The sequence below is a fragment of the Uranotaenia lowii genome, chromosome 1, assembly GCF_029784155.1.
Source record: "Uranotaenia lowii strain MFRU-FL chromosome 1, ASM2978415v1, whole genome shotgun sequence".
Lineage (NCBI taxonomy): Eukaryota > Metazoa > Arthropoda > Insecta > Diptera > Culicidae > Uranotaenia > Uranotaenia lowii.
Window position 1 is genome coordinate 92,086,029 of NC_073691.1, and position 19,540 is coordinate 92,105,568.

General features: G+C 34.6%; 1 protein-coding gene across 1 annotated transcript in view; it reads left to right on the top strand.

Moving 5' to 3' along the window:
• The window catches only part of LOC129738891 (uncharacterized), a 122,426-nt gene that overhangs the window by 75,307 nt on the left and 27,579 nt on the right, over window positions 1-19,540 (top strand). Inside the window, exon 3 of the mRNA XM_055730208.1 lies at window positions 4,583-4,714. Within this exon, the coding sequence (XP_055586183.1) occupies window positions 4,583-4,714 (132 nt within the window). The remainder of the gene's footprint in view (window positions 1-4,582; window positions 4,715-19,540) is intronic.

Consider the following 19,540-nt stretch of genomic DNA (forward strand, 5'->3'; position numbering starts at 1 on the left):
CTAACCTCACCCAGTTTACATCATTTTGCCTAAAAAATATTGAGAACGGACTTCAAATTGATACGATATATACAGATTTAAAGGCAGCATTTGATCGAGTGAACCACCAACTGCTACTAGCAAAGCTTGATAAACTCGGTGTTTCACAAGCTTTCATCACTTTGCTAGCGTCCTATCTCCAGAACAGACAAGTGACGGTTAAACTAGGATCTTATGAATCTACTGAATTTTGCAATCCATCTGGCGTGCCGCAAGGCAGCAATCTAGGCCCGTTACTTTTCTCGCTCTTTTTTAATGATATACTGCTCAATCTACCGAATGAATGCCGACTTTGCTATGCAGATGACCTGAAGCTTTTCCACAAAATAAAATCCGAAAGCGACTGCACCATACTACAATCCATCATTGATACATTTGAGCATTGGTGCACGATTAATAAGCTGACAATTAGTGTGTCAAAATGTGCTGTAATTTCATTCGCACGCAAAACTAATGTAATTAATTGGACATACAGAATCTCTAACGTGGCGCTAGAACGAGTATCCTCGTTTAAGGATCTTGGAGTCATTCTCGACGAAAAAATAACATTTCGTGAGCATTTGAACGGTCTTATATCGAAAGCCAACAGGAATTTGGGATTTATAACAAGACTATCGAAGGAGTTCAAGGACCCATACTGCCTTCGTTCGCTGTACTATTCGCTGGTTCGTTCCCACCTTGAAACAGCTTCAATTGTGTGGTGCCCTCATACAGCATACTGGTCTCAAAGAATCGAAGCAATTCAATCGAGATTTTTGAAGTATGCCCTACGATTTCTTCCATGGAACAACCCAAACGAGCTTCCAGACTACAAACACCGCTGCCTCCTTTTAGACATGGAAACACTCTACGAAAGGCGTGCGATAGCACGTGCTGTTTTTGTGAAAAAGCTGATCAATGCAGAAATCGACTGTCCAGCCTTGCTTAGACAGGTCGATATCAATGTACGCCCTCGTACTTTTAGGAGTTCGGAATTTCTTCGGATCAACTTTCAGCGGACCAACTACGGACAACAAGAGCCACTACGCGCTATGTTTAAGGTGTTCAATTGGTTCTACCAGTTAAACGATTTTCACACGTCCACAGAGACTTTCAAATCAAACATAAGAAAATCTCATCTATTACGCAGCTATACTCATGTAAATTGTTGATGTTTCTTATTGTATAGCTTTAAATTACCTTAGTTTGTTAAGAATTCATGTAGACTCAGAATGTCAGATGAAATAATAATAATAATAATAATAATAATAATAATAATAAATTTTAGAAAAAGAAACAGTTGTGCAAAATATAAATTTTATAATTATTTGTCTCAGTTTAGGTTTATAAGCTTACTAGCTTTTACCCGGCCTTGCTCGGGTCCAGTTTAAATATCAATAAACATGAATCATTTGACTTCTGAAAATTTCGGAAGCTTTATATTCATAGCCACTTATTTATATTTATTTATTTTATTAGAGACCTTTTACCATGAATATGGCATTCGTGTCCGAAAATACTTAAAAATAGCTTGACCTAACTCAAATTTTGTTCCACATTTAAATTTATTCGATGAATCACATAATCGCTGTTTCTTTTGATGACTCGTCGCTCAGGATTTTTCAGATGTTAAGCCATGTAAAGTTTATAAGTTTTGTTAGTTTTTATAAAGTTATTAACAAATTTGTAGATTTAATTTATCGGCCTAGCGGTGAAAAGTGATGTCATTTTTAGTAGGGACATCTAAACATTATGAAATTTTTTTTATAGATAGGTAGATAGAAGGTTAGATGAAAATGAAAGATGTTGAAAATGAGCGGGTAGAATTTATTCAGAAGCATACCATCACATATCAAATTTTTGTTCCTCACGGGCCTACTACTATGAAGCGGTAGATACAGATAGAGTTGCATCTACCACCACACATTAGTAGGCCAAGCGTGGTCCGCCCCACAAGGGAAAACTTACAGTGCGGACGAACAAAAAGATGATATGTGATCGCTCAGATATACTCCCTTTAACTCAGAAACGCATCTATCGATGTATAGTCTTCTCATTTTGTTATCATCGCTTTTGTTACATCCGGGGTTTGGATGCGAAACAGTACGGTCGATAGTCTGATAGTGACCTATCACCGATGCTATGATGTCGTGCTATGATGTCTATCGACCGCACTGTTTCGCATCCAAACCCCGGATGTAACAAAAGCGCGATGATAACAAACTGAGAAGACTATACATCGATAGATGCGTTTCTGAGTTAAAGGGAGTATATCTGAGCGATCACATATCATCTTTTTGTTCGTCCGCACTGCAAGTTTTCCCTTGTGGGGCGGACCACGCTTGGCCTACTAATGTGTGGTGGTAGATGCAACTCTATCTGTATCTACCGCTTCATAGTAGTAGGCCCGTGAGAAACAAAAAATTGATATATGATGATATGCTTCTAAATAAATTCTACCCGCTCATTTTCAACATCTTCTAAACATCATCTAAAAAGGACATAACATTTCACCGCTAGGCCGATAAATTAAATCTACATAGTATTTTATTTTAATTTTTTTTTCTTGGTTTACTCATCATTTCCAACTGTTAAAAATTACTTTTAAGGAAAATGAAAAATCGCGAAATGAAGGGTTAGTTATGCATAGGATTGTGATTAACATTGGCACATGGGAGTATAATAGTAAAGATAATTGATTTCAGGGGTCAAGTTTTTGGATCGTGGTACAAAAAAGAGGTCGCCCATATTAGTTGTTCACTGTTTTTGCGATATTGTCGAGATTATGCATCGGATTGAGATGAAAATCTGCAGATGGGGGCTATGAGATATGAGCAATTGATTCCAGGAAGCAAATTCCAGGTCACGGGTCGGAAAAAGAGGTCGCCTATATTAACTGTTCAAGGGAGTTTCGAGGGACGTAAAATTGGTTTCAATTATCGAATTTTGGGCCATGGGACGGTTGAAGAGGTCGTCCACTTTAAAATATCAGTGTTTTGTGCAATAATTTTGTGGGAGGCAGTCTATTGATACTCACAATTTTAGTGTGAAGGTCAAGAGGAGGAATCGTGCATATAATCAAATGGTACATGTTTCTGTTATAATGTCGTGATTTTACAACTGATCGAGAAGAAAACACTCTCATATAAATTTTATTAAAAAGTAAACCCCTTGAATTTCAAGTTAAAGGACAAGAAAAAGTAACGACTTTAAACACTGTTGAATTTTTTACCCAATTTTGTCGAAAAAATGCTTCGGATTCAATATTCTAACTCATCTTGATGTTTCCATGATTGAAAGCGGAACGATGTTCGTACGGGATCAGCTAGTATTTAAAAAATGTAACTTACGTGTTATTAAGCAGACACGCATGCCACAACGATGGTAAATCGTTGCCAATAAAAATAGTTTGCTTTCGAATTATGTTGAATTTTTATTTAAATTTTAATAAATATAATAATTTTAAAAAACATAAATTTTTCCTTGGAAGGGGTAACATAGCACACCGGGTCAGCTAGTGTTTTATAAATCAAAAGATAGCAAATGTCACAAACTACGTAAATTTTCCATTCCACTTTGAAAAATATTCTATTGTAACTGGAACAGCTTTGGTGGTTGATTCATTAAAAAGTACGGTTTTATACCACTTTTTTACATTATCAGGGCATCTGTATTCGTGGTCTATTCTTGGGTCTAATTTATACCGAATTGAACCAAAGAAATTAGATCCGATCCAATGAAAAAACTGGCAACTGCACTCGCGTTCCATTAACTGTCAAACGGTTCAGAACTGCGTCAAATTGGATCCAAATCTCATCAGTTTTGGATCAATCCTTATACCAGCTCTTAAAAAAGTTAAGTTGAAACTGGTATAATGGATCATCAATGCGGTTGCTCGGGTCCAAATTTGGATCTAAACCGGCTGTTTGGACCACGGATACAGTTGCTCTTAGTTGCCATGATCTTGAGAAATAAAACAAAAATATTTTCATATGTGCAACATATAGCTTCTTATTTCATCTTTTTCAAGCACCAATTGATTTTTTTTTCGAGCACTTAATAACTGACTTACAGCCTTTTCCCCGAAGCATGTTTTTCTCGGATTTTTTCTCTTAGACTTTGAATAACTTTAAAATAAATTATTGTAACTGAATATTGTCTGAGAATAATATTTAAGTCAAGTTTTCCAAACCTATAAATTTTGTAAAGTTTTGAGAAACAAGAGAGTTTTAGCGGAAAAAGTGTTAGGGGTCAATTGACCCCCGGCGGTATAAATAGGGATACCACATACGTTTCTCGAAATCTTCATACTTAAAAAAAATTATAATAAAAAAATACATGCATTAAAAAAATCGTGAAGAAAATTAGCAGAAAAACAATGATAATAGGCGTAATAGTTATTTGAAGTTCAAAAACTGTCATTTGACCGCCTCCGGTACGTATATTGTAAATAAATGCAATGAACTTACAGCTCACACTTGAAACAATATGATTATTAATTTACAACCCCCTTTTTCCTTTATATTTTATAGAACTCACAAATTATTTATTGTTTTCGTTTCAGGAAAAAACGCGCTGACAAAGTTGTTTGCTATGGCGAGCTGGGGTGCTTCGAGGAAACAGCCTACTTGGAGATGCTTCCATCGCCGCCGGAGGAAATTAACACCAAATTCCTAGTGTACTCAGCCAAGCATAGGTAAGTTAGGTTAGCTTTGCTTGACGACCGGACAGAAGGTCGTATTTTGGGTGTGACAAATTACCTCGTCGATTTGTCTGTTCGTTCGCTCAGAAAACTAATAATCGCGTGACCCAGAGATCATTTTAGTCCCGGCTTATACCTACATGCTGACTGTCACATTGAGTTGAGCAATTTTTCAGGGCAGCAAGCTCCTAACTAAAGGTAAAGCCGGGTGCTAACCGGCTTCACATTTCTAGAGAAGCCGTTTTCCTCGATCAACGACGAAGGTCAGTGCCGCGGGTGTGAGAGAAGCCAGGCACCAGGTGGGTTGTCCCTTGTTCACGAATCGCCTAACTACACGCATTCAATTATGTCAATATGCGGGCGATCGATTTTCTATTCATCGTTCGTGCTTTTAGCATCACTCAGCACGTGCACCTTGGAGAAATCAGCCGAAAAAAAAACCACGACAAATGGTGATGATGAGAAAAATGGCCGCGGTCTATGGTTGCAAATTGCGTCGAAGCAGTCGATATAAGCGATTTATTTTTTGTTCATTGTGAACCGGGCGCCTGACCGCATCGCCGATTACTTCGATCTCAACCCATGTTCGAGGAAATTCGTGTACAGCCTACTACGCATAGCATTCTCAGATCAAAGCCGGTCGCAATGCGGGGCTCCAAATGGGGTTCGCTTATGCGTAAAGCCGGCATTGAAATCGCGAGAAAGGACAATGACACTTGATGGGTTTCGATCGAATCGATGCGATGATCGAATTGGCTTTGACGTCTCTCCCTCAAGTTTCCAAGCTATATTTTCTGAGACGCATCTGAGTTGGTTTAGCAGCGTTAAATATTGTTTTGGATCAATTGTACCGGTCTGCAGTCATGCGTGGAGCATTTGCTTACGACCTTAATCAATTGCTGCTTTTACCTATCAGGATCGGCTCAGCTTAAGTGAACAGTTTTAGTGCAATTATGGTCTTGGCCTTGAATGCAACCAAGTGTGAAATGTAAGTTAAAAGTTTTTTTCTTTCTTTTTGAAACGACGTATCAGATAAAGGTTTGCATTTGATAAAGCGTGTTATTTTTTGTGCAATCGACTCTTTGAGATTCCAATCAAATCAAAACTCACCGCATAACTGCAGTAGCGTTCAAAAAAGAACTAAATCGCGTGAAGCTGCCCACTCACTTCCAGCTTTGACAAGCTGCCATTTTTTTTCGGTTGATATTTTTTCATGAAATTTTGACACAACCTAGTTCATCTAACGTTCCACGAAAATTTGAAGACCGTGCTACTGTATTTAGATGTTCATTTTATCCCAACTATAAAAGGATTGTTTGCAAATAATTTTTTTCCAACGTGCTATTAACGCAAAATTTCCATCGGGGAAAAAAAAATTTTATATAAGGGCTTAGGATATCTTGAGCTGAACTTAATTGCTCAATTTGACGCAACTCGGAACAGTTGATCAAGCAGTATCACTTTGATTCACTGTATCTTATTTTGAAAGAATCGGTTCTCTAAACTCAAATTTTAGATTTTTTTTAATCTAAAAAAATCAGTTTTTTAGTGTATTTGAATGATTATTTGAATGTGCGCGTTTAGGGTCATATTGCCCAAAAAAACTTTTAAAGGTAACAACAAAGTCATTAATACGAAAGTATGCTTAAAATCAAACATTTTGCAAAAACAAATTGTACATTGATCTCAAGGTGTTTTTGCGAATAAGAAGCTGATTTTTTGTGATTTTTTCAAAAAAATCGGTGATGGATTTCTGTGTTGTTATTTCCTCCAATTTTTTTGAAATCTCATGATGAATTGGGTCATTTTATTTACCAAATATCCTTAATTTTAATTTCATATTCCACATCTTTATTCTCCATCCTACAATTTTTATTAAATATCCATAATTTTATCTCAACATTCCTTATTTACTCTGTTCTCAATAGAATCTTTTATTTACTGACTTTTGTTTTTATCAAATACAAAATTTTATTTTTCATCCCTCATCTCAATACTGCATTCCATTCTCAGCAAAAGCTTTTCGAATCTTAAAATTTATTTATTTTCTGCATATTCTTCATCCAATTCGAAAAAACTCATCGCGAAAGCCTTCCCAATCTGTGGATTTCTTGTCGCTCTGTGTTTGTTTGCCAGATCCGGAACATTCCGAAAAACTTTCTTAGCAACAGCTTTCCCTTACTGTGCTTTTCATGTCACCCTGTCTCTGTTTACGAGAGCCGACATAATTCGATAGTATTCTTCAAACAGCCTTCCCAACCAGAAGGCCAAATCAACACAAACAATCAGCATCAGTGGCTTAAAAAATCTGCACTTCCCAAGCCAATTCCGTGTTTTACCATCTTTTTCCACCGGAAGGCCAAATCAAAGCAAACAAGTAGCAGCAGCTGCCTTAAAAATCTGCGCTTCCTAAGAAAATTCTGTCTTTTTCCACCGAAAGGCCAAATAATAACAAACAATCAGCAGCAGTAGCAGCCTTAAAAATCTGCGCTTCCTAAGCCAATTCGTCTTTGTTGAGAGGTGGAATCAGAAACAATTTTGTTCGTAGCAGCATCCTTTAAAATCTGTGCTCCCTATGCCAATCTGTCCTTCTACCAAAAACCGAATCAGAAACAATTTTTTCGTAGCAGCAGCCTTGGCAATCTGCTCTCGCTGTCCTTGTTCTACCAATCACGTTATTGTCGTGATTTGACAATTTTCATGAATTTCATGCATAGCTTTGTTTGTTACAACTATTATTTTAATTTGTTTTTTTTTTATTAAATTTGTTTTATTTTCTGCATATTCTTTATCTCATCTCTACAATAATTCTCGAATTGTATGAATGTTATGAATGAAAGCCTTCCTCCTCCTACTCGTCTTCCCATTGAAAGAAAGAGTCAAAAAACTTCTCTTGTGACCCAAAGAAATAAGCTTTTTGGGTGCCTGGTTTGGTATGACACCAATTAAAGTAACTTTTGGTTCAATACGAACTTAATTTTACATCTTTTCTGTCCCTGTAGCTGAAAACAAGACAAACACAAAGATGCTGCATACATTCAGGGGTAAAAACTAAGTGTGAGACATAAGGCATAAAAGGCAGCACACCTAGCGGTTTATTTTGGAAGCTAGTAGTTCCTCTCAAGATGAAAGATAGTTCCACTCAAGATCATATTTTACTTTGATGGAAAACTTGTTACAAAAACCCGGAAAATGCTTTATTATGACTTTATCTACCATTTTATTCAAAGAATCGGTTTACAACAATCTAGCGTTACATAAATTGACGTTCAAAGTCAGCTTAAATTGCTGAAAATTGCAGCTGAAAAGCGTATGTTTTGATGCTTCTAATAACATTATTTGATTTCATAAATTTTAGCAAAAAGACAAAGCTTGTATGAAAAGATCTTGAAAAAGTGAGGAAAAAAAAACGATCGATGGGTCTAGAATGACTTTTTTTGAGGTTTGCGGACAAAATCCTCGAGCTAAATTTTTATGTTTTCGCTAATTATTTTTCTAAGACTTTAAAGTTTTATAATTTTTACCTTCGATGGGTTAAGATTCCTTCAAAAATAAATAATAACTTCGAATCTAACAAGCAATTTTTGTGGGGTTGTTTGTTAGTTTGTTTGTCCTCTATAGACTCAGCCGTCTTAAGAGCTAGAGGTCTGAAATTTGGCATGGATGCTCATTAGGACCAGGAATGATGAAAAATGTTTTCAGATTTTTGGATGACCCCTTCTGAGGGGGGTCGTCCATACAAGACAAATATTGTTTTCGTGATATTGACGTTCCTTTTCGTCGGATTGTGTTGAAAATTTGCACATGAGTGTTTTGAAACATGAACAATCGATTGCAGGTGTCACATTTTGTGTAAGAGGTCAGCCAAAGTGGTCGTCCATATTATCTGTTCGCTGTTTTGGCGATATTGACGTTATTATGCATCGAATTCAGATGAAAATTGGTATACGATAGTTTTGAGTGACGTGTAATCGATTTGAGGTATCAAATTCAGTGTAAGGGGCCGGCAAAAGGGGTCGTCCATGTTACCTTTTCAATATTTTTGTGATATTGACGTTATTATACATCGGATTGGAATGAACATTTGCACATAGGAGTTATTAGGGACAAGCAATTGATTTCACTTATCCAAATTAAAAACAGGGGTCGGCCAAAGGGGTCGTCCATGTTAACTATTCACTGTTGATGCGATGTTGTAGTTATTATACATCGGATTCAGACGAAATTGGTACACAAGAGTTTTGAGAGATGAGCAATGGATTTCAGGTATTACAGTTTCATTCGGTCTTTCGTCGGGTGCAGATCGTTCGATTGCTTGCTCTGCTGAAGCATGAGCAAATGGGTGCGACCTTAATTCGATAATGGTTGTTCGGGAAAAATGAATGGTGCTTATGATATGATCCGAAAAAAGTGAAACAAGTGTGGTGTTGGCTGTTTAAAATTTTGATTTCATCAACATCAGACAGATTTTGGAAATTGAGTTCCGTGTGAAAAACTGAAGAGCATCGTCGCGAAGAAATGTGCGTTTTTTGGATATCGAAGAAGCCCTTTCCCGTGGGGCGTTTTGTTTTTATTCATCTTGGAGGTGGCGATAAATAAAATCCAGCCATATGACTGGTTCAGTGGATAAAAATCTTCTAGCAAAGTTGGGAGTAGTGAATGTAAAATGTGAAGTTTTTTAATCTGAGTGAGAGTGGGTTTATCTTAAGGCGTCATAAATCTGAAAGTAGGCCTTATCGCCAAGCAAGTTTCTGTGTGTATGGGTGTGGTGAAAAATTAAACAGCGAAGCTGCAAGAAAGCAAGGAGAACTGCTCGAATACCATTATGTTTCGAGCAGTTGTACGCTTTAAGATGCAAAATTGCACAGCCTACTGTGCCGTATCCGGTGGCAAAGTAAATGCTATGAATCGTGCAGCAAGATGGAACAGAGCATTCGTGAGCTAAGTATAATTTTTATCACGGGTTATTTGTTTGTAAAATTATCCAAAAGGTTATTCTGCTTTTTCAGTATTTAAATAGCGTTTATGTAACATATTAGCAGCTCTATTTTCGTGTCTTTATATCAGTTATTTGTAAATTTTATTATACATAGTAAATTTGATTAGACAAGTGTTACAATCCAAATCATACAAAAAAGGAGTTATTCAAACTCTAGTTAACATTATATTATCAGTAATCCATTCATATTTCAGTATCGAGAAAGCGATTCAGCTTCAACAAAAACATTTTTTGACATACTATTTAATGAAGGTATATTTATTGTTCCAATTTATTACATCATTGTTTTTAGATTAGTAACAAATTGAATGTCTCATATTTGAATATTTTTTCAGCTAAATGGACTTTTTATGATTCTATTTTCTTCATTCGATTTTCGCCTTATTTTTCATGTTTCTCCCTCTTACAGATACTCTACTCGCTTACGAACTCGGGAAAAAGATTCATGTTTTTAAACCTAATCATGATTTTCATCAATCGCTTTTCTTTTCCAATGTTGATTTCCGAATACTGCATTAAAGTTAGATGACAGAGAGTAAAATATCAATTTTTAATTTCAGGTACAAATATTATTAAAGACATTTTAATAAAGACATTTTACAATTCTTACCTCATTCGTATCTGTGAAAAGATCGTGGTATGAAAACTGAATGCCAGCTTTCATTTCAATCACCTTGAATAATTTGATCTTGACATATTATAACTTTTCACTTTTTCAGCTTATCAGTTTACAATTTTACATACAAGAATAGATCATCAAAGATCTTTAAATTATAATTTAACAGTTATAAATTTAATTTACAGCTAATTGATGGTGATAATATTCATGGTAATAATTTGAAATAAAACCTACAGAAGTATTGTATAAAGATCATCTTTCCTTCTATGGTTCATAAGTTAAATTTTTATTAATGTTCATTCAACAGTCAGTAAACAGAATTTTTTAACATTATAAAATTGTTATCTTTTCAGTACTGATTTTTCTAAATTAACAGCAATGTATTTCTTATCGAATGTATTAACTAAACTTATTGAATTTTCAGCACCATTCATAAATTGCAGTTTGCGGTAGGTTTTGCTGCTTCAACAATATTAACAAGTTTCCATATCGCCGAAAAGCATATTCATATTCTTCATTGTGTATTCTTTATATTGTATATTATTGAAAACGCTTTGATAAAAGACATCATTTCAGACATAATCATGCAAAATTATTGTATGATAATTTTGCATAAAACTTTGAATTATTGCTGTTGTATAAAAACGAATGCAGATCATCCAAGAAAACATCAAAGTACCTTTTTTAAAATTCTTACTACCATAATATTTATATTGACAGTAGAATCAATCAAGAAAACACAAATATTGCTGCTGACTATTTTATATGATTTAAAAAATTTCCATTTACATGTTTTAAAATTTATGGTTTAACCGTATTGCACTTCTCACATCGTTTTTATATTATACTGTACTAGAATATTTTATTTACATAAATTATGTTTTATTTCATTTTATCATCTATTTAATTCTTGATAATAAGTCTTGGTATCTTCAAAATTAAACTACCATTATTTGAATAAAATACTTCTTTCATTCATTCATCGTTGAAATAGATGAACATCTTTCATAAATATCTTCAGCTTACTATAATGCTACAGTACCAGCACCAAATGTTTTTTTAAAACATCTTTTCCTCTAAATTCATCATCTTTGTTTCAGATCATCCAGTTGTATAACATTCTTGTTATACTATAGAAATTTATAACCAGAAATAATATTTTGATTTTGTATTGCACTCTCTAAATTTTGAATGGTATATTTGGTTAAAAACAGAAATGGAAATCCCTCAAAAACATTTCCTTTCCGAGTAGTTGCACGTTGTAGGTAACCGAAATTCAAGGTCTAATGTGGAAAAGAAAATAAGCTTCATTTAGTAGCTAATTTAGATTTTTAATTTTTTTTATTTGATATATCAGATGAAATTTTGTAATTTTATTGCTGGTAACATCCTTCGCATCATTGTGCTGTAAATTATTGCCAATTTAACATAAGATTCCGAATTTATTCTTCATTCGCTAAATATTCCAGGAGCATCATCTTCATGATTCTTAAAAATCATTTTCAATTTCGCAGCATAATCAACGCCTCCAGGAATAACATCATATATTAGATAAAACTTTAATACATATATTTTGTTATATTATATTACAAAATGTATTACATTATCATATTATATTATATTGTAGTGTAATGTATTACAATATATCATAATCGAATATCATAACATATATTGTATTTAATTATGTATATTGTTCTATTATTCATATTATCATTCATACAACTAGGGTAGGGGCATCAGGGTAACCTTGTTTTGCAAAAGGAGCGAGTAGCTGTATGTGCTTGTTACCCGTTTCGAATACCAGAAGTTTCTCAATTTTTGCCAAGGGAATTTGGCATGGTTGTGAAAAAGAGCGTATTTGATTACTTTTTGTAAAATAAGGTCGCACTCTTTTTTCGGAAGCCTTGGGGGCGGGATTATAATTTACATGCGATCTTGGTTAGTCAACAATATGGTTATAGTTTCTCGAGACTCTTCCTTTTACAACCCTGGATACCGTAAGTGACTCTGCTTACGATTCCATTCCCTTAAAAGTCTCATTGAGGGTTATGATTGTGTTGCGCAGTAGCCAAGATGGACGCGTGGGTTATTTTCTTGGCCATAACCGCGGCGCTGCCGTAAACCCAAGGTGGATACATACATACATACATACATACATGAGCAATGGATTTCAGGTATTAAATTCAGTTTAAGGGGCCGGCAAAGGGGGTCGTCCATATAAACCTTTCAATATTTTTGCAATATCGTCGTTATTATAGATTGGATTGGGATGAAAATTTGCACACGGTAGTTTTCAGGGACGGGCAAACGATTTCAGATGTCAAATGGTTTGCCAGGGGTTGACAAGAGGGGTCGTCCATATTAATAAATTTTTCACTGTTTTTAGAAATATTGACGTTATTATGCAACGGATTGCTTTACAAATTTTCACACGGGAGTTTTGAGAGAAGGGCAATCGATTTCAGATATCAAAGATTGTATAAGAGGCTACCGAAAGGGGTTTAACTTTTTGGCAATAATTGCGTAATTATACAATGATTTAGTCGAAATTTATACACGTGATTTTTGATTCCTGATTTCAAATTTAGTAGCAGACGGCAGATGAAGTGATCGTCCAATATTTTTGCAATTATTACTTAACAATGAATTCAGAAGTGCATCTGGAAAATGCTTGGAAATTGACTTTCATACAAACTGTTCATGACATATTCCAAGTTGAAAGTGAAACGGATTTCGTATGGGATCAGCTAGTTATCAATAAATTCATAGGCTCCGTTGCATTATTGGTGAGCCTCAAGTTTTTCAGCGACGCGGACGGCCAATTTTAGCTACTCAGAAAGGGCCACAATTTGGAGTGGGTCACAATAAGGAGTATTTCAATCAATAATTTGAAAGTGTTTATCGCAGCAGTTTTAAAGCCTAGACATAATTTCACTGCACTCCAGGCTGGTCAGACATCATATTTGTCGAAGGACATGATGTAAAGGTGAACGTAACAGGAACGTAAAGGCCCAAGATAGGGTTAATTTATTTACCCTAATCAATTACTGGTTTGTTTAATCCTTATTCCTGAAATCACAAATCTACGTCACTGAAATTTAATAATAGCAAACTTGAACCTGCATTTGTTTTCAAAGTTCAAGAGAACTATAAGCTGGCAAATAGAAGAAAATAAAAACAAACCACTGACTTCTGGGTAGGTTTTATTGCCGTTGATGACTAGAGGAGGTGACGTTATGATAACGAGATAAGTTTTTGTTGAAATTATGTCACCAAACCATTTGCACGTTTTCAACGACCAACGATATTTGGTCATTCACATAACGCGTTCAATGACCTGCTGTTGCCTGACTTATGTAAAAAACTTTTATCTGAGCAGTATTGTATTCTAAATTGTTACTGGCATATTGAAACTTCATAACACCGAAGGCAAAAAGATATACAGTTTAATCACAATAAACAATACAATCATATTAAATTCAAACCTCGATCTAAGCGACTGAACATACCCGTTTTATGCTTGTGGTCTTTGGTTTAATCAAACCGCAAACAGTTTCCCATAGGTGAATTTATCATCTTACCCGAACGCAACACTTTTTTTTTCACGATGGATTAGCGGCCAGCCTGCAGACCTTTTAAGGACAAAAAAAAATATAGCTAAAAACAACTCTCCAGCTGTAGGTATTGCTTGCTTCCTTATGGCTTTGGCGTCATGGAAACCACGCCACGGCTGACTAAGCTACGTTTCCCGCTATAAATTTTGGGTAGGTATAGATCTCGAAAGATAAACGCCTCATAGTGGCAAAACATATTCGGTTTATTGGAGCATGTTACAAAAGTGCTATTAATTTCTTGTTTTAGTTCACAGAAGATGATTTGGTATTTCGCTCTATTTTCGCATCTAGATAAGGTATTTTCGAGTGTCTTGATTCATGGCCGTAGGAACGGGGGGGGTTTTGGGGGTTAAACCCCCCCCCCCATGAGTGTCCAAAAAAGCAAGCGAGGTATTCTACTCTACACTCAAAATTTTAAATTCATAATCAAATTATGATAGTAGAACAAAGATATTCAAGAGAATCTATCTGGACTAAAAACTAATACAAAACCTTAAAAACCCAAGTTCAAAATTCTTCTACATTTTTTCAAAATTTTCTAACTTGTTATAGAACAAGGTTGTCAGATTTTTTTTCAGCACGTATTCGATTTAAAGATTGTTGACCAAATCCAGGCAAAATCGGGCAATTTTGGTCAAAACCAAGGATTTGCCCTTCAAAAATCTAGAAAAAAAAACTTAAAAAACCTTTCATGATTATTTTTTGAAACTTATTGCAAAAATTATGGACGCATAAAAAAAAAATTACAACACTACATATTTGTTTTTTTTTTAAGTTTGATTTAAGAATGAGAATGAGAACAAACCCGGGCGAAATCCGGGCTTTTCCAATGAAATCTGGGCAAACGGGTCGGACCGGACTTTTCCCAAATTTAATATTGAACATCTGGGCCAATCTGGTTAAAACCAAGAAATTTGGCAACCTTATCATAGAAATTCAGGTCTGAATATTAAATTTTAAATTGAACCCATTTTGGAGGTTCTGGTTCCATATTTTCATTACCAGAATTGTATTTCTACATATTTTCGTATTTCTTATTTTGTATCAAGTTTAGGATTACGATAATCATAAGAAATTAGGAATGAAAAGCTGCTTTGAAACCCGTGTTCGATTTCGGTTTTGCATTTCATATGAAATTTGAATCATGTTTTTCGAAGATCAAATGCATTTTCAATATTTTGATGATAGTTTTCCGAATATGGAAAAGAAGAAATTTGTTCTATATTCAAATTCAAAGTTCTTAATTTTTTTTCTAACACAAAATTTCAACATTAAAAGCTTCTAAGTGGTGATCCAAAATTGAAAATCAGATTCAGATTCATCATTTGAAATTCACATTTTAAATCAGATTTACAAAACAGATGAAAAATAAATAATTGAAATAATGAATTAAGATTAAAGTAGCACTACAGAATTTAAATTATAGATTCATGAATGAGGGCTCTAAGTTTTTGCTCATGAAATTCTGATCTGGAATTTAGATTCGGAAATCGTATTTTTTTTTGTACATTTCGGAAATCGAATAAAAACTCGAAAACACATTCAAAGTTCCATTTTCGAATTCAGGTTTGAATTCAGATTTAAAATTCAGAAATAGATTTAACTTGTGAATGGATTTTTCAATCAACATAAAATTGTTGCGAAATTCAAGAGAACATCAACTTAAAAATTTGTCAATTCAATTTCCAGATTTCGAAGTTTTTAATCAGAATTAGTATGTACACACAATTCAGCTGAAAATCACGAATATAAAGTAGAATTGGAATCAATTTTCTAAGTTTTGATTTATGCAAAATATCCCAAATTATATTTAGAAAAAAATCATCCACAAGATTTTTAGTTTAGAATTGATTCTTTATGAAAAATATTTCCCGTTTAAGAAACAAGAACCTGAGATGACTTAAAAATCTGCATAAAATGTTTAATTTTCCCGGTGTATTGTTTAACATTATTAATATTGCAGCTTTTCTTAAAGCCAAATTCCAAACTAAAATCATAAATTTAGTTCAAGTTTGCATCAAGCAAATTTGAACAGTTTTTTTTTATCTCTTACTGTATTGAATTTATTTTCATTGAAGGTAAGAATCTTGGAATTTGCAAAAGAGTTTAGAAGATTGGGCTTGTTTGATTTGAGTATTGAATAAGTTTTTTTTTTAAGAAATTGAGGGCTACTCTAAAAAGAACTTATTTTATGCTCAAATCAAATAACTTTGATCTACAAGACTTTTAAATAAATTCAAAAATTTTATCCACCGATGAAAGCAAATTTCAAATTTTGTTTCTACTGGTTTCATAAAAAAAATTAGCTCACCCTTAGCCTAAGACCACTTTTCTCAAGTTACTTTTTTTTAAAGTTTTATCAATGACACTTTACCATACTTGTGACAATCGTGTCTTCTCTTAAGTTACCATTTCATATGTGAACTATTGATGAGTACTTAAAAATCAATGATCATTTAGTTACAAACATAATTGGTTTTAATTTTGTTTTTATTCGTGTGTTGTTAGACAAAAAATCATAGGTAAACATTAGTCACCAAAACCCCCCCCCCCCCCCCCCCCCCCATGAGTCGGTTCTTCCTACGGCCCTGTCTTGATTATATTTCTTTGAAAAGCATTTCTTACACTTTTGCACTTTTTGACATCAAGCTGTCAAGCTGTTTTCATTTGCCAATGGTAATGGCGGACTTTTGTTATCATTTTTTTTTTTTTTTTTTTTTTTTGAAGAAGTTTTATTTTCTTTGTATATGTTTAAGACTAAGTCTATTTGGGATCATTTTCGAATCTAAAAGGCTTTGTTTTGGTTCAAAACTCATTCATGATTTTTTGCAGAATTCTTAAGTAACGTTTACATGAGTAAATTTGAACTCTTAGGTTTGTATGGGAAAATTGAATATTTGGTACACAAAAATAAACATCGTTTTTGTGTCTTTTGTGGAACCGAGTCTGCTTATGAATTTTGAGCCAATTTATAAATTCTCTGAAGGAAATTTTCCGATGAACAACTTTTTCGAAAGTTATTAGATGTTGAATGGGTGCTTGCTGCTAGGTTGAGGTTGCCAGACTGCCCGGTTTCATCCAGGTTTTTTCATTTAAAAATGCCCAGATTTTGCCCGGATATTTTCACTTTATTTGGCAAATTAAACAAAAAAACAACTTACACCTCCAAAACGAAATTTTTGAGCAAGGTTTTATAAAAATAATCATTTAAAGGTTTTTTGGAAGCCTAAAATACGGTTCAAAATCAATCGATGAGTTTTGATAAAAAAAATGTTTTTCATATTTTTTTCTTTATTTTTGTTGAGGAATTTCTGAGTTTTGACAAAATTTGCCCGGATTTATGGCCGTCAATTTGAAATCGAATGTCCGGATTTTGTCAGGTTTTTATATAAAAATTGCCCGGTTTGTCCGGCCCGGATACGTGTTGAAAAAATTCTGGCAACCTTATGCTAGGTGCCTTGCGAGGTATTGCTTGACTACTTTTCATGCAATACTTCGCGAGGCACCCAGCAGTGATGTCAATTGAATTTATTGATTTTCAATTTTAATGTTCAGCGGTTAATTTCTCTTAATGAATTCAAAAATTGACACAAAAACCATAAGCACACTCGGTTCCACAGAAAAAAAAAACAAAAATTATGTTGATTTTTCAGTACAAAATGTTAAATTTTCCCGTACAAACCTTAAAACTCAAATTTACTCATGTAAACGTTACTTAAAAATTCTGCAAAAAATCATGGATGAGTTTTAATCAAAACGAAGTTTTTTAGAACCCAGGGTTTGAGAAATTTATCGACTCAGTCTAATATGTATGTATTTGTATGTATCGTCAACCTATATAAGACATTTTTTTAAATTTTATTAGTGACATTTCATCATCCTTATGGCATTCGTGTCGAATGACAATGATAATGACAAATGGTATGGTATCATATGTATGTATTTACCAGTTGCTGATGATCGTTCGACCCGATTCGGTACGGGAAGTCTCGCTCGCAAATCAACAATAATTGCAGTACAACCAAGTGGTCCGTTACCACTGGCTTGGAACACTGGTTTGACTCATCTCACTCCCATCCAACTGTTCGAAACAAATATAGAATCCTGCAAAGGTACCGACACGTTCCCAGCTACTGGGCTTGAGAATAAAGGGCTATCACAAAATTATTGCGACACCGAAAATGTCATGCCAATTTTCCTATAATGTTTAGAATCAAACCAAAATTTAAGGGCAGCTTTATACATAGAAGGTATTGTTTACTTCGAAAATCAATAGAAAAGTTAATCGATGGAGCCTTGAGTGTAAAATTGAACGAATTTTCGCTTGATGCCTTCCATCAAAGTCTTTACAGTGTGATCCGGTACCAGTTTCTATTTTTTCCATTTTATTAACATGTCCTTCTCGTCTTTGACAGTCTTCTTGCTCTTCCGAAGTTACGGCTTCATTATTGCCCAGTATTGCTTCACCGGGCGCAGCTCCGGACAGTTTGGTGAGTTCATGTCCTTTGGAACAGAATGGATAGAATTGGCCTCTTACCACTACTGGACACTTTTAGAGTAATGGCATGATGCCAAATCTGGCCAAAATAGCGGACCTTCGTCGTGCTACTGCCAAAACGGTAAAAGACGCTTCTCGAGGCACCCAGATTTGTAGATCTCGCCATTCACTGTGTCTTTTGTCACGAAAGGCTTACTCCTCAGTTCGCAAGAGCAGATGGCTTGCCAAACGAGATATTTGGAGGTGAACTTCGACATTTTCTTCTTCTTAATTTTGTCGTCCACATCGAACTTGCTCTTGCCGGTGAAAAACTCCAACCCCGGAATCTGCTTAAAATCGGCTTTTACAGTGAGCGAAATAAGAATGGTACGACTATGTGTTTTGCATGTTAAAATATAAATGATTGAAAATTGCCAAAATGTTCTTCTACAACTTGTTTTGAATTGTTCAACGGATAATTCAAGCATAAATTTACTTCTTTTGGACGTAGCAATTGGCGTTGAGAACCAAAATTACGAAAAAAAAACTGCGATATTCTACTGATTTTTGAAAAAGTTACGTTAAACCGTGATCAATCTCTACCACCTCGATGGAAGTGTTATCTGACGCTTACAAGGCAGATTTCGAATAAAAAAAACAAACTTAAAATTCAAAAATACTAATGTTTTTAAATAGTCAAACACTATTTCTCCAGTTTTAAGTCATAGATGGCAGCACTATCTGGCAATTAGACCGAATTGATGCCCATATTCGAATATCCGGGATTAATTCAGGTGTGCTGGATGATTTTGGTCAAAAAATAAGTACTTGGTACCGTGTGAACGCCTCGGAAATTCTAAAATTATTAAATCAAAAAAATTGCCTCGAGGTCACTAAAAGTGAATTTCTTGGAACAATAATCAGAATAATGTAGTTCTTTCCGATGGAGCTTGATGGACCCGACGGCTAGCAGTATTATTAGTGTGATTTGCAATTGAATGGGAAGTTTAGATGAGCAGGAATTTTGCGGTGGTATATTCTTGTGCTGATGATTTTTTGCAAATCCGGAAAAACTTTCTGCAGCGTGAACTCCAACAAAACTGTGTTGCAT